Genomic DNA, 14,766 nt, shown 5'->3' on the forward strand with positions numbered 1-14,766 from the left:
ATGGTATGTCAGAGACATAACCGAAAGACATAGGACAGTACAGGGCCTTAAATTTTGATTAGGATTGCTGATGTTTTCGGATAGATAGTTAAATGTAAAACCAGATTATTTTATTTTGCTTGATTGAATGATTGCAGAACAACTCTTTCGTGATTGTATTGGTGGTCCTGAAAAGAACCGTTCAATTTTTGTCCTGGAATGAAGAAATGAGATTAGGCTTGATCCTGGCTGGGTCTATCAGCGGTGTTCCAAGAGGGCGGGGGATGGTTTCCTGTTAATAAACAATTGATGACGGTTGAATGAATCATTAAATACGTTCAATATATGAATAAAGCGGGAAGGAGAAGGATTGGTTGGAAAGGGGAGGGGAAAAAGGTAAGGAGGCGGTTGTTTGGTAGGTTTTAGTGTGTAGTACAGTATGTTTTCGGATAGATATTGAAATTCAAAACCAGATTATTTTATTTTGCTTAATTGGATGATTGCAGAACAACTCTTTCGTGAATGTTTTGGTGGTCCTGAAAAGGACCGTTTAATTTTTGCCCTGGAATGAAGAAATGAGATTAGGCTTGATCCTGGCTGGGTCCATCAGCGGTGTTCCAAGAGGGCGGGGGATGGTTTCCTGTTAATAAACAATTGATGACGGTTGAATGAATCATTAAATACGTTCAATATATGAATAAAGCGGGAAGGAGAAGGAGTGGGTGGAAGAGGGGAGGGGCGGTTGTTGGGTAGGTTTTAGTGTGTAGTACAATATTGTTCTGTTTCTTAAAGTAATATTTACATTTCATTTGGTTCCTGATGTAGTGATGTTAATGTTTGGGGGGTGGGGGAGGGGTCAGTGTGTTTAGTTAGTGTTTACAAAAGTTTTCTGGTATACTTAAATTAATGAGTTTACAGTTCATTTGTGAGTTGGTGTTCGTGTAGGTGTAACTGGTAATTTACATTTCAATTTCTTCTTGTAAAATCCGATGATAATATCGTCGTGTCCGGCTTTGAACGTTTATGGATCAATGCAACTGAGATGGCTCGGGTTCTTCAGTTCGTAGTACAGACAGCATGGGTCTGTGGTAGGAAAAATAGCATACATACCGCGAATTGCTCGCCACATGTATGCCTCTGGTAAATGTGAGATCAAGGACCGTTCCACGATTTGTGGTCGTCTGTCTCACGTCGTTAGCTAAGGATAGTTGGAAGTGCTCGCCCATAAACTTAATGAATTCGACATTTTCTCGTTTGGAAACGTCGACATTAAAATCACCGGTTACTACCATTGGCAAACCAGTGCGGGCAGTCTGGAGCAACTTCCGTGCCAAAAACCAACCTTTCTGCTTCAGTGTGGTTCCTGGGATGATGTACACCGAGAACAGCAGTACCTCAGTGCCCATCACATCCACTGTAGCAGCGCAAACGTCACCGTATTTATCTGCCACACCGAAAAGTTCGTCTCGATCTTGACTCACCAATTCGGGAGTATACGGGACTGCCATGCTGGTTTTGGTCGTCGTCTTTCGATAAATTGCCACACCGCCAGATCTTGCGTCATCCCTTTTGGACTGGACAACACAAGTGTAGCCTTCAATCTCGACCGAGGAGTTATCATCCAACCACGTCTCGCTTAGGGCCAAGTAGTCTACACTGGTCAGTATGGAATCGATCGATATATCCTGGTGATGAGCGCTCAAGCTTTGGACGTTGATTGTCATCAGGGTGCATGCTGGTCCACTACTCGCCAACACCTCAGAAAAATCGTCTCCGATCGTTCGATAACGGTTATTCCTCAAGCGCTTGTATTCGTCCCGCAACTCACGCATCGCTGGAGAGTTGTTTGCCTTGGCGTGGTGGAACACAGGCTTTTCCTTAGACGGATCTAGAGAGGGATTGTCCGCGTAGGTCAAGTAGAGTCCTTCCAGCGAAGTAACCCGTGACAAAGCAACGTACACCAGCCTTTGCTCCTGCGAGCGACTGTACTGGTAAACGACCTTGGAGAAAGTTCCACCTTGTGACTTGTGGATTGTCATGGAACAGGCACTCGCAATCGGAAATTGAATCCGCTTGCATTTGATCGTACCTCCAAGAGCGATGTTCACGTGCTGCTTCGTGATGGGGGTCCAATCCTGCTGCAGGAGATGGGGTCGGGCGTTAACGACTGCCTGCGCCTTAGATCTTGCAATGGTTCCGATTTTCTCCGTATCGAATTGCAACCAGAGTCTGTAGATCACTTCTTCGCCGGCGTCGTTTTCCCGCATCTCCACATACTTCAGCTCGCCGATTGCTCCGTTTACAAGATTATCATCGCCATCGATGTTGGTAGTGATCATGTAGGGCTTTCCAATGCAAAAACGAACCATATATGGCAGCCCACTCGTTTGGGCTGTGCTCATTTTATGTAATTTCGTTCGTGCACTGGTTGCCTGAGCGGATGTGCTGTGACCTGTGATCATATCGTCGGCAAGACAGTCCAGACCCTCGAGCCCACTCAACGCTTCTCTGTTGAACAGATCGACATCAACGTTTTGATGGAACAGCCAAACGGCGTTGGGAGCTTCCCGTTGGCAGTCCTCCACTGACTTGAACCGACTCTCGATCAGCGTCTTCTGTTCATCCGTCAGTTTCTTGCCTTCGCCAATCGCGGTGAGGATGGTGGAGAACACCACATCGGTCTGACGCATGACCTGATCCAACTCGTACAGTCGGATGTAATCCCACAGCCAAGATCCACCAATCGAATTTCTCGGAGCCTTATAGATTGGTAAAGCATTGACTGGATTCAGCTGATGTAAATCTCCGGTAAACGTAACGTCCTGGTCAGCGAATGGGTGAAGGTAATCCAAATGAATATCCTGCAAACGTATGTGCATTGTTCTGAAGTTACCTGCGCTAAGCATACTAACTTCATCTACAATGTGGAGCTTCACGTTCCGGAATTCATTTCGGTACGTCTGCAGCCATTCAGGGCTAAGCTTTGAGTCACTCTGGCGCGATATTGCAATGCGGTAGGCACGATGGACCGTAACACCGTCAATGTTAACGGCGGCTTTGCCTGTCGACGCACATGCAATATACGCGTTGTTGCGAGAGTTGTGACCTTGGCTGTACCGGTTATAGGTTTCCATCATCAGACGCAGTGTGAACGTTTTACCACTACCCGCTGGTCCAGTCAGGAAGATCTGCATCGCTGGAATTTCAGGATCAAAGCTCGTCAGTCGATGGATGATGTGGAGGATCAACATGCGCTGCTTCTCGTTAGCCTGCCGCATCCAGGCACAGTAGTCAGCTTTTGGCATGACATTCGAACGTTGTTTCACAATCGCTCGCAGTGCAGAAGTCGGCAGGTTTTCGATGTCATCGTTGTTTGGCTGCATGTCGATGCTCCTCACGTACTCGTTGTGCTTCTCCGTGGCGGCTCTCTCTTGCTCGCCATCGCCTTCCTGTGCGATTATTCGGAGGTATTCCTCAACGGTCTGCTCCAAATTCAACTCACAATCGTATTCCTTACGTTTCGCGATGAGCTCTGTCTCATGCGAATCGTACAATTGGAGGAATTTGTTCTGGTCCAGCAGGTCGACTCGTTCATTCCGGAACGGCAAAAACAGGAGCACTGCCTCTCGCTTGTACTCGACCATTTCGCTCATCGGGTATCCTCGCCATCGCAGGATTTTGGCAGTGCCTCGCAGCTTGTAGCTGTTTTTGGTGCTTTTCATCGGTGCATACCATGCGACGAAATCAGCCAGGCACACATCCTCCAATCCATCGCGGTCCTCATACTTCTGGACGATGTTTCTGGTCCACACGTCCGTTGAGTCGTCGTCGAGTCCCTCGTTGTCCATCTGCTGGTGTCGCTTCCGGCATCGGGTTCTCTCATTTGGCCACATTGTCGGCACAAATTCGATTTTCCGGCTTGCTTCGGACATTGGTAACCGGAGCAAGATCCACGCTGCTTCCTGTGAGCACATCTCAACACTGTTGAGTACTCTCACGCCCAACTTCTTCAGCAAGCCTTGATAGTCGTAGTCGGGATACTGCTCCTGCAGCTCGAGAAGCTCTCGGTGAAACGCGCTGATGCCTCGATTTGTCTTGTTGACGTAATCAACCAAATAAGAGGCGCACGAGTACTCGTCCATGATGAACTGCAGATCACTGTTGGAGCGAAGTACACCGCCAATCCAAACGTTGAATGGATTCATGTAGAGCTGATTCATCGGACGCTTGAAGAAGAACGCTGGTCGCTGTAGCCATGCACGAATCACTTCGAGGTAGTATTCCTCGGTACACTCACAATCGGCCAGAAAGTCTTCGAGAGTTTCGAAAGTCTTCGTTTCCAGAATCTCACGAAACTCGAGAGCACGTTTCTTCAGTGCAGAACGACGACTGTCATCAGCCGGAAGGGGCACCAATACCCGATCCTCGTTCATCGGCCAGTACGGAATGTTGAAACGACAACGTTTATCGTTGTGTTTGTAACATGTACGTGTGTGAGCGTGCTCTTGCTTCTTACCAAGCAGTGGTCCCAACCAACGGAAGGCATCGATGGAGCAGAGAGTGTTGATCATTTCAATGGTGGCGGGCATGTCCTCGGAAACGTCCTCACGAGGATCGTTTGCACACCAGAGCATGATGTGGGCATGCGCGCTACCACGTTGTTGAAACTCGATCCGCTTGAAGTAATCCACAACGTAGTATTTACCAAATGGACTGAACCGTTTGGACTTCAAGATGCGCATTATGACGTCAACAAGCTTGTCGATGTATGCAACACACGTCACAGGATCTTCAACGACCAACTTTGCCTTTTGAAACGCGCTTAACTCCGACAGCGGGTCGGCCAATTCAAGGTCATCGTAGTCACTGGACAATTTGTGCAGCACCTTCAACAGTTCTTCCCATTGAGTTTCACTGGCGCTCAAGGTGAGAAACATTGTTGGTTTACCCAACTGTCGAATCATGGCGAAGAGGTCCTGTTTGCGTCCTTGCCAGTACTGCACAGAGTTCGGTATCCCTTTGAAGAAAGCCAAGCCAATCTCCATCATATTCCTCTGGAACTCTGGATCGCTGAGCTGGGCACGTGTGACGTTATCTGTTCCCACAGATTTGAAGTGACATTTGAGCCCTTCAATCATACGGCAGTATAACACCTTCATGGCCATGGCCAGAATGTGATCTGGACGAGCACCCCGCCTGTCAGCTCGCCTAGCTTCACTGCTCGCCTTGTTGAACACAGTAGCTTGTACGCCTTGCTTGATCGTTGTCGGGACCCCAAAGTATATGTCGGGATTGCTCAACTCCTCAGCATTCTCATCGTACAAAATACTCGAGGGCATTCGGTTCATGGTAGGACAAAGCTCCAGGTACATGTCTTCGTTCCACATCGCAGTTTGTTGCATGCTAGCCAACAGCTCGGCTTCATCATCGATGATATCCAGTGGCATGGCTTCTTCCGCCCGCGAGGGACCCTCCTGTGGATCTGCTCCGAACGCATTCAATCGTTCTTCGTCAAAAGTAATGCCCTCACGTTTATACAACGGAGTAGTTACGAGATACTTGAGCCAAGCATAAACAGTCCCCTTGCAAACCCACCCCGAGTAATGGCTCGATTTGTGTGCAGTGTGCTTCTTGAAGCTCACATTAATCGCACAGTCATTATCAAGATCGCGAGGAAGAACCCGAACCATCTCCTCAACGTCTACCGGCACGTTGATCACCTGCCCAATGATACCATAGTTGCCCAAAGCATGACACAGACGACGAATCACCAGAAAGATGAAACGGGGAGAAATCAGCCGCTTGCTGATCATATCCAGTTTGGGAAGACCCGGTGGAATCGGCGGGTAAACAAATCCGTTGCTTTTGGACAGGGTTGGGACCTTTCCACGATTCAAGCTGCTGTTGCAGGTTTGGCACACCATGAAACCTTCGGTTGAATCAAAGTCGCCGGCTTGTACCAGTACATTTCCCCCAGCTTCAGTGATGGGCTTCAGGTCGTTCTTGAACCAAAGTCTGTCGCAAACGCTGCACACAGCACCAAACGAGTTCTCAACGAAAAGCTTACGGAACTCAAGAGTGGCCCTGTCGTAGTTCGGTCTGCTTGCATTGCGAGGACCTGGCTCTGTGAAACACGATAGAGTTGACCCAAACCTCGAAAACTTCGCATAAATTTAAAGACCTACCCTGGCTTGCCCCATCTGAAATGCTATCCGACTGACTTGGTGCAGAATTTGATGGCATTTCTAAAAAGTTATTTTGCGTGTTTAGTAAATTTTTCACAATAACACAATGTGTTTAACGTCTCACCTTCTTCATCAATCTGCACCACCGGATCATGGAGGCTTATTGTGTCTGCCTCCATGGGCGGATAAATCCCTAAAAAGTTGCGTATGAAAAATATTTGAAAAGTGCGTTGAGATGGATCTAATAATATCACGAAAATTATATAATATCACGAAAATTATATATTAGCATATCAAATTTCTCCCTTTGTTTTGAGATGAGAATGTTTATAAGAGTAATTGGAAATACAGTGATAACACAAGGCCGAATATTTTCAACCTGAATTAATGATCATTTCATTTTTCATTTAAAATCGTATCTATGGCATGACAAGTATTGTGTTGGAAATTTATTCCAAATTTGTACGATTACGCTAATGAATTAAATTTGATTTTTTACAGAAATGCTAATTTTTCATCTAATTATAACATTTATTTCAATTTATCACTTTTCAATTTATTTAAATTTATCACTAGAAAGTGAATAAAAGCTGTAGAAATTTAGCACGCACGCGCACACACACACACACAAACACACGCATAAATTTTCTACGATCGCACTTACCCTGTTCGGGATTCTCCGATGCCAAATTTGGAACCGAAATGTCCGCGATTCCTCGTCTACCACCCCGTCGCACACCTCCAGCAACGAAAGTAACATCCGCGGTAGCACCTCCTTGCTCGCTCCGACCGAACGTTGTCTGTCCAGTCCTCCTCCTCTCCCGCAACCGTCTCATACGTTCAGCAGAAGTGCTGCCAGACGCAGTCGACCCTTCCGTTGCATCTCCCACTCGCTCCTGCCGCCTCCGCTTTCCTGGATTGGACACCGACGGTCCAGCCCCAGAACCTTCCGGGAACTCATCCCCGTGCTCTCCACCTCCTTCAGCAGCTCGCTTCCGTCGCCTGTACCGCCTATTGCGTTCAGCGTTGTCCACTGGCGCCGCGGTAGGCTCATCCGCCAACTGCCTCTCCTCCTCTCTCTCCTCTCTCTTCCGCTTCCGATAGGACGCCTTGTACACCTTCCGCAAATGCTGGGACATCTTGTCTAGCCGCAGTTCAGTAGGGTTATGAAGCGCCAAAAATGGTGCTGCTAGGTACTTGAATGCTACATCCCAAGATGGGAAGCTCATTTCAATCGATCAGCGTGAAGCAGCAAAAATCATGATCGGATTTGCAAAATAGGTTTAACAAGATTTAAACTTAATTTTAAGGCTTCTAGCAGTATGTTTCTCGCTGACGCAATGAATTTGGATTCAAGAATAACTCTTTCGTGATAATTTTGTGGCCCTGAAAAGGGCCGTTTAATGTTAAAACCGACGAGTCGGGAACTGGCGACTTCCACCGTCTTTATCATTCTTGCTCCTCAACTGCAGCATCAGCCAGCATGCCTTCCCCCGGCCAGATAACGGATTTTGATTTCCTCCTTCTGCTGATGATTCTTCTTTCGGCTATTGCTGCTGGCCTTCCTACGCGGGGCCGAAAACGAAATTCCTCCCGTTGCTGGCTTTCTGCCGGTCCGAGAACGGATTCCTCTCCTGCTGCTGGCCGTTCCTCTGCTGGTCTCTGCTCCCCTCTGCTCTAGCGGCTGCTGCGGTTTCCTCCGTGCCGTCCTGAAGTGGCCTTCTCGAGTGCTCGTGCCGTAATGATTCGCGTGTGCGAGGTTTTGGTGCTTAAATAGATTTGGGTATGGCAAGCGGCGCAAAAGGGGAGTGGTCTCCAACACATAAACGTTTTTGGCGCGTATGCGTTTGAGACCGCGCCCCTTTTGTTCCGTTCTCCTATTCTGCCGACATATAAGCAGCCAAACCTCGCACTCGCGAGTCATTTTGGATCGAGCACTCGAGAAGGCCACATCGGAGGAGGAAGCAGCCATCGCGGAGGAAGCAGCAAAAGCCACAGCAGAAGGAGAAGAAGAGGACAACCAGCGGAAAGAACTAGTAGCCTAGGAAATCTGTTCTTTGGTTGGTGGAAGGCTAGCAGCAGGAGGAAATTCAAATTCCGCTCTCGGTCCGGACAGTCGCAGGAAGACGGGATGACGTCATAAGTGGATTGAAACCCTTGGCGGAAGAGGGTGCCCAGATCAGACCAAATTAAACGGCCCTTTTCAGGGCCAATATATCAATCACGAAAGAGTTTGTCTCAGTCTCAACCAAACCAACCAACTCAGAAGTGAGTTGGCCTGAATTTGAACCGAGTCTACAAAATTGACGACCCTTTTCAAGGAACTAGCAAGCTATTTTACAAGTGATATTTTGCGAAAAACTTACTTAAACTATTTCACGCACTCGAATTACAAATTTTAACCTCAATCTACTTTGCTTGCGTACACACAGTATTCTATACAATTTTGATCATTGGCGTAAAGTGGATTGTTATATCAAATCACGAATTTTAACCCAGACTGCATGTTTCCAAATCCAAATTGGCTGGCGAGAAGGCAGTGAGGTTTAAAGATTTTTATTTGCTGAAAAAGCTCGAATTGATTACGAAGAAGTTTTTCTCAATTTTCTGTGATGAATTTTCTTTGCGGCACAACAAAAAATTTGCATCGCGGTAATCAATCAAAAGCGCGCAAGACTCTTTTCTTGATTTGCCGTTCCTACGGCCAATGTATTTCTGATAAATTGGTCATCATTCATTCTAAACTTTCTGTAAAGATTTTCTTTGCTTCACAACAAATTTCGATCTGATTGATGAGCGTCTCAGGTAGGCCTTGAAAGGTCAGTTTTTTCTAAGAATCATAAATTGTGAGAAAACTCTCACACTGTACCATAAATAAATATAGAAAATAGTAAATCACTTAAACATGCGTGCAATTGTCGTTTGCATTTTATGAAATGAATAAGATAACTCTTTCGTGATGAATTTGGTGGCCCTGAAAAGGGCCGTTTATTTCAATTTGCTGCCTTTCTTCTACTTGCAACCACAACTGCGCTTAATTTGCCGTCTGCGGGTCAGAAACGGCCAGTATCGATAACGTCTCAAGAACCACCAAACGGTAACCGACGGAATTGACCTCAAAAAGGCTTCCTCTAAACAGCGCACAGAGCTGTGTTGAATTTCCATCTGATTTGCTTCGACTGGCCCGGCTTCCATTGTCGCTTCTTTTCTCCCTTCTGCTTGGCGCTTCCTTTGCTGCGTCCAGTCCAGTGAAGAAGTTGCTCCGTCGGTACGATGTTGACTGACCGAGCCGCTTTTAGTTGATTTAAGTCGGGGACGTATGCCCCGCCTTTTTGCACCCATTCTCCTATACCTCCTTATTCGCTTTTTGCCCCGTCGACGATCCGAAAATTATGCGGTGGAGTAGGGGTGATTTTAGATACATCAATCTCACGTCTCTCGATTGACTGATTGGGAAACGTTTGTTCAACCAACCAGCGTGCCCCAAAAAGAGGAGAAATTTGCCGAGAGGGGAAGGTGAATCACGGCGTATCATTTCGCTTCGCGAAATTTTGGGTTGTTACCCTGTATAGAGAGCCCCATGAAGATGTTCTTCGTCAAAAGAAGCGATTAGGTTTAGATTGAAGAAGACTAACTCTTTCGTGATTGATTTTGGTGGTCCTGAAAAGGACCATATTGTTTGGTTATCTGAAAAGAATGGTTTTAGGATTATGGCTTTGCATGGAATGGCAAGAGTAACTCTTTCGTAATTGTTTTGGGTGGTCCTAAAAAGGACCAAATTTCTGAAAGAAAAGTTGAAGATTATTGAATTTCTGAAAAGAAAATTAAGTTATGAATGGTTATAATGTTCTACGCCCTGGCATCCCAAGAAAACAAACTCCTTGGACGACTTACAACACTGGAGGAAACCATTTATAGACAACTTTTAAACCCAAGGCGACAAAAGTCAAAGTAGTTATGTCACAGACATAACCGGAATGGCGTAGACTTACGTAAAATTTAGATATGTGGACATAGGGTTTTCCATATATTAATTTGAAGAATTAGCTAGATACTTGAAATACATTAACGGAATAAGATCGTAAATGGGAGATGGACCCCCCGACAAAACAGAACTTAAACACTCCAGTCAACTCAACTGTCATGTAACCATACTTTGAATGTGTTGGTAAATCTTTGACTAGAAAGCCTTATTTAAACAATGGAAACATCGAATGGAGAGAAAAACGAAAAACGATTTTTTCGCGAACCGAATGAAAGTTTGGTACCATAATGTGGGGGAGAGAGGGGTTCAGAAAGCTGTGCAATCCGTCACCCCCGAAGACCAACACTAGTTACTGAAAGGCATTTCACCGACTCATCACGGGTGGGACGAGAGACGGGGAGTGAGGCAACTCCGAAGAGTTGGCAAGTCTTCATCCCCTACCTGATTGTTTCACAACCACGGCTTGCTGCGAGAGCAGCCTAAGAAAGCTGTGCATTCCGTCGCCCCCGAAGACCAAAATTTGTTCCTGAAATTTAAATTGAAATTAGCTCGCTGCCTCGTCCCGGGTGGAACGAGGGATGAGGGCAACTCTTTCAACAGTTTGGAATTGGACACGACGTAATTTCAGAAGCGCTCGCCGCGACTGCGACGAGCTAGTTGGATGTCTTGATTGTTTCACAACCACGGCTTGACCCACGAGAGGCTCTTCAGAGGAAGGCAGCAGGCGCGCGCCTCATCTCATTGATGCCTCGTCCCGGGTGGGACGAGGGACGGGGAGTGAGGCAACTCCGAACCACGGCAACCACGAAAGATCCAAACGGTCCGGCCATCGAGAGGCAACTGGCTGACGGTGACGACGAGAAGGCGATGCGCGCTTCTTTTCCAGTTCTGGTCCCTCTCTCCTGCTGCTGCTGCTCTGGGCAGAGCTTTCCTGCTGCTGCTGCTGCTGTTGCTGTCGGTCCGACGTCTGAGACGTGAATGATAGAATGGGCTCTGGCGCGCGTTCTTATATAGCCTTTCGGCCGGCTACTTCCCCTCCTTTTTCGCGACCGACACTCGGTCGCGTTGCTCGGATGATTTTCCCCTCAAAATAGGTACTTGACATTCCCGTCCGTGAGTGGGAAGCGCTCATTTTGCTTGCAAAATCTCTGCATTTTGAAAACATTTTAAAACATTCAATTGTTTCAATAGTTAAACTATTTTGCCAACAATGAAAGTTTTATAGCAAATTGCTGAATAATTTTCGAATCGAATGGAACATAAATCGTGTCGATTCGATTAGAGGGAAGGAAGATATAAGCGTTTGACGGATGACGCAGTAATCCAGGGCCTTCGGCCCGGGTTTTTTGAAATGGCACCCCAGTACCTTCGACAAAGACGTAAGTCTACGTCAAAATCCTTAGACAACTTGCAACCCGGGAGGAAACCATTTATAGACAACTTGCAATCCCAAGTTGACAACATCCTTAGACCACTTTCAACCCACCCAAACGTTTATGGACGACTACTCTACCAACTTACTTTTGAATTTGCGCTTTTGGACGACCCTTCAAGACGCACAACCGAATTTCAAACGCTGAGGGAGCTGAACCCCCGTACACGACAGACTGGCGAACGCTGAGGGAGTTAAGCCTAAGAGCAAGAGATCTTCCCAGATTTGTTACTCTTGCAAACTTGCTGGTTTTAAATCTGGGTTGAACTCTTGCTCTTTGAGCCTAACTCCCCGACCCAACAGAACTGGCACACCCTTAGGACCAAGACCCGTGCCGAACCCTATTTGGACAGAACACCCATTCAAAAGAGGAGAGGAACGAAAGAGTAGAACAATTTTTAGCAAGAATGTTAAGAGCAAAATGGAGGGGTGAGGGGGGGGGGGGGGGGGCCGAGGGGTTGGGGGCGAGAGCAGCCTCAGAAAGCTGTGTATTCCGTCGCCCCCGAAGACCAAAATTTGTTCCTGAAATTTAAATTCAAATTATTGCAGTTCGCTGCCTCGTCCCGAGGGACGGGAGAAGAGGGCAACAGTTTGGAATTGGACAAGAAGCAACTCTTTCAGAAGCGCTCGCCACGAATGCGACGAGCTAGTTGGATGTCCTTGGGCATGATCGCGCACAAATTCGTGTCCTCGAACAGCCCACCAGATACACCTCGCAGGTCTCCTGCAGCGCCATCACGGCCGAACTCTGGAACCGCAGATCCGTCTCCTCCGGTGGCCGGCGCCTTCATGGCCAACTACTTCCGCGGTGCTTTTCCCCCGGTGAACTTGCGAGCTATTTGCTTCGTGCAAGCCATGGTCCTTAATTAGCCTCCGATGCGATGTTACTCCGTCGAATGTTATAGTCAGAATGATGTTCTGAGCTCTGGCGCGCGTTGTTATATATGATTTTGGCCCTCTACTTCCCCTCCTTTTCGCGACCGACACCAGTCGCGTTGTTTGGATGATTTTCCCCTCAAATTAGGTACTTGACTCATTCTGCAATCAAAATCACTACATTTTGAAAACGTTTTAAAAGATTCAATTGTTTCTATCGTAAAACTATTAAGCCAATGTTTAATAAGTAACTCTTTCATGATTGAAGATGCAACTCTTTCGTGAATGATTTGGTAGTCCTGAAAAGGACTGTTAAGTTTGACTTTTCTTGGCGGCAGCGGCAGTGGCCTACACGGTACCAGCGGCCTTCCGGTTTTTGGCCAGCTTCAGCAAACTCGTTGCACCAGTTCCTTTGCGTCGGGTGAACGCCTTCCGGATGAAATTAAACTGCTTGGCCAGGCCGCACTTGTAGTTGATCGCGATGTTCTTCTTGATAACCCGCGACGATCCGTTTTTCGGTGGCCGGCGGATGGTCTGCTTCCTTCTCCTTTTGCTGCTGCTGCTGCTGCTCCTTCCACGCCGGTCCGATGTTGGCTTCTCGAGTGCTCGTTCCAAAATGACACGCGCGGGCGATGTTTGGTTGCTTAAATCGATTTGGATATGGCAAGCGGCTCAAAAGGGGCGCGGTCTCCAACGCATAAACTTTTTTTGCGCGTATGCATTTGAGACCGCGCCCCTTTTGTCTCGTTCTCCTATTCTGCCGACACATAAGCAGCCAAACCTCGCACTCGCGAGTCATTTTGGATCGAGCACTCGAGAAGGCCACATCATTCCATCGCGGAGGAAGCAGCAGAAGGAGAAGAAGAGGACCAGCAGCAGAAGCAGCAGAACCATCCAGCCATCTAGAACCATCCAGCCATCTAGAACCATCCAACCAGAATCTTTTCTCGGGTTGGTGGAGGGCCATTAGCAGTCGCAGAAGCAACCAAGGCCGCTTCAGTTGCGGATAGGAACGAGTAAAATGGCCGACAAAACGGCGATTATCGCCACAGTGTGATGCATCATCCAAACACAAACGGCCCTTTTAAGGGCCACTAATTTATCACGAAAGAGTTGTCCTTCAGTTCCAAGCAAAAAAATTTCGAATCGAATGGAATCAAAATCATGCCGATTCGATTTGAGGGAAGGAAGATTTAAGAGATTGACGGATGACGCAATATTCCAGGGCCTTCGGCCCGGGTTTTCTGGAATGGCACCCCAGTACCTTCGACAAAGACGTAAGTCTACGTCAATAATCTATCCTTTTCTCACATTTTAAATTAATCGATAGCAACTCAATCTCATTTTTTCGGCGCAGATAGTTTGGAAACTCGGCTGTCATTTTCAGTAATATTTCGGTAAACCGCTTTGAAGTGATTTACACGTACCATCATCGGGGGTGAGATTGTGTCATACAAAAATGCAGTAATTTGTATGACCCAATCTCACCCCCAGACCCAATGTCACCCCCAATGACGGTACCTTCAAAATGTTCAAAATGTTAGTTTCAGGAAAATTAATAATTCAGAAATGAGCGTGCATGAACTTAAAGAGTCTCTTTCGTGATTGATTTATTGGCCCTGAAAAGGGCCGTTTAATTACGACTGAACCTGGTTCGCGGGGCCATCCCCGTTCTCCTCCACGACGCTCTTCCACCTTTTGCTGCTGCTCGATTGTTGCTCCCACGCGAGCCCGATTAGGCCTGTACGAACGTCCACAGCTTCTTTAGCCTCATGTTGACTGCTGCTTCCTCCTTTTTTCCGGCTGCTGTGCTGCTGCTGCTGCTGCTCCGCGCCGGCCCGACGTGCTCAGTTCGAGTGCTCGTTCCAATGTGACTTGCTTTGGCGAAATTTTCTGCTTATATAGCGGCACAGCCGGAGAACGGCACAAAAGGGGCGCGGCCTCGAATGCATACGCTCGCTCTGATTGGTCATCTGTCCGATTTGTACTGAAAAATTACTCATTTTGATTGCATGTTTTAAGTGCTTTAACTATGTTTAGTCAGACTATCTATGTAGTTAAACAATAGCTGAAGTCTTCCTCTTTCGATTGGTGGTCCAACCGTCTGGATTGATTCACAGGGAAAAAAGATATAAGCGTTCAAAATGTCCCCTTTTTTAACGCTTAAAAGTGACGCTTTGGATCGAATTTCTGAACTGGCCCCCCAATATAGTAAGTAGAGACATAGTCCTCCCGAGCTTTGAAGTGATTTACACGTACCATCATCGGGGGTGAGATTGTGTCATACAAAAATGCAGTAATTTGTATGA

The 14,766-nt window shown here is 47.0% G+C and overlaps 1 protein-coding gene and 1 pseudogene across 1 annotated transcript; both read right to left on the bottom strand.

The window, feature by feature from the left end:
* Positions 1–5: 5 nt before the first annotated feature.
* On the bottom strand, positions 6–10,009 carry LOC120425207 (uncharacterized). Its single transcript, XM_039589638.2, has 4 exons — positions 6,829–10,009; positions 6,289–6,357; positions 6,165–6,224; positions 6–6,103 (listed from the first exon to the last, which is right to left on the bottom strand). The coding sequence occupies exons 1-4, from the start codon at positions 7,391–7,393 to the stop codon at positions 1,008–1,010; spliced, it is 5,790 nt and encodes a 1,929-aa protein (XP_039445572.1). The 5' UTR covers positions 7,394–10,009; the 3' UTR covers positions 6–1,007.
* A 2,004-nt stretch (positions 10,010–12,013) lies between these two features.
* LOC128093152 (histone H3.1-like) lies at positions 12,014–14,681 on the bottom strand (annotated as a pseudogene).
* Between the last annotated feature and the right edge of the window lie 85 nt (positions 14,682–14,766).

Source organism: Culex pipiens, chromosome 2 (genome assembly GCF_016801865.2).
Source record: "Culex pipiens pallens isolate TS chromosome 2, TS_CPP_V2, whole genome shotgun sequence".
Lineage (NCBI taxonomy): Eukaryota > Metazoa > Arthropoda > Insecta > Diptera > Culicidae > Culex > Culex pipiens.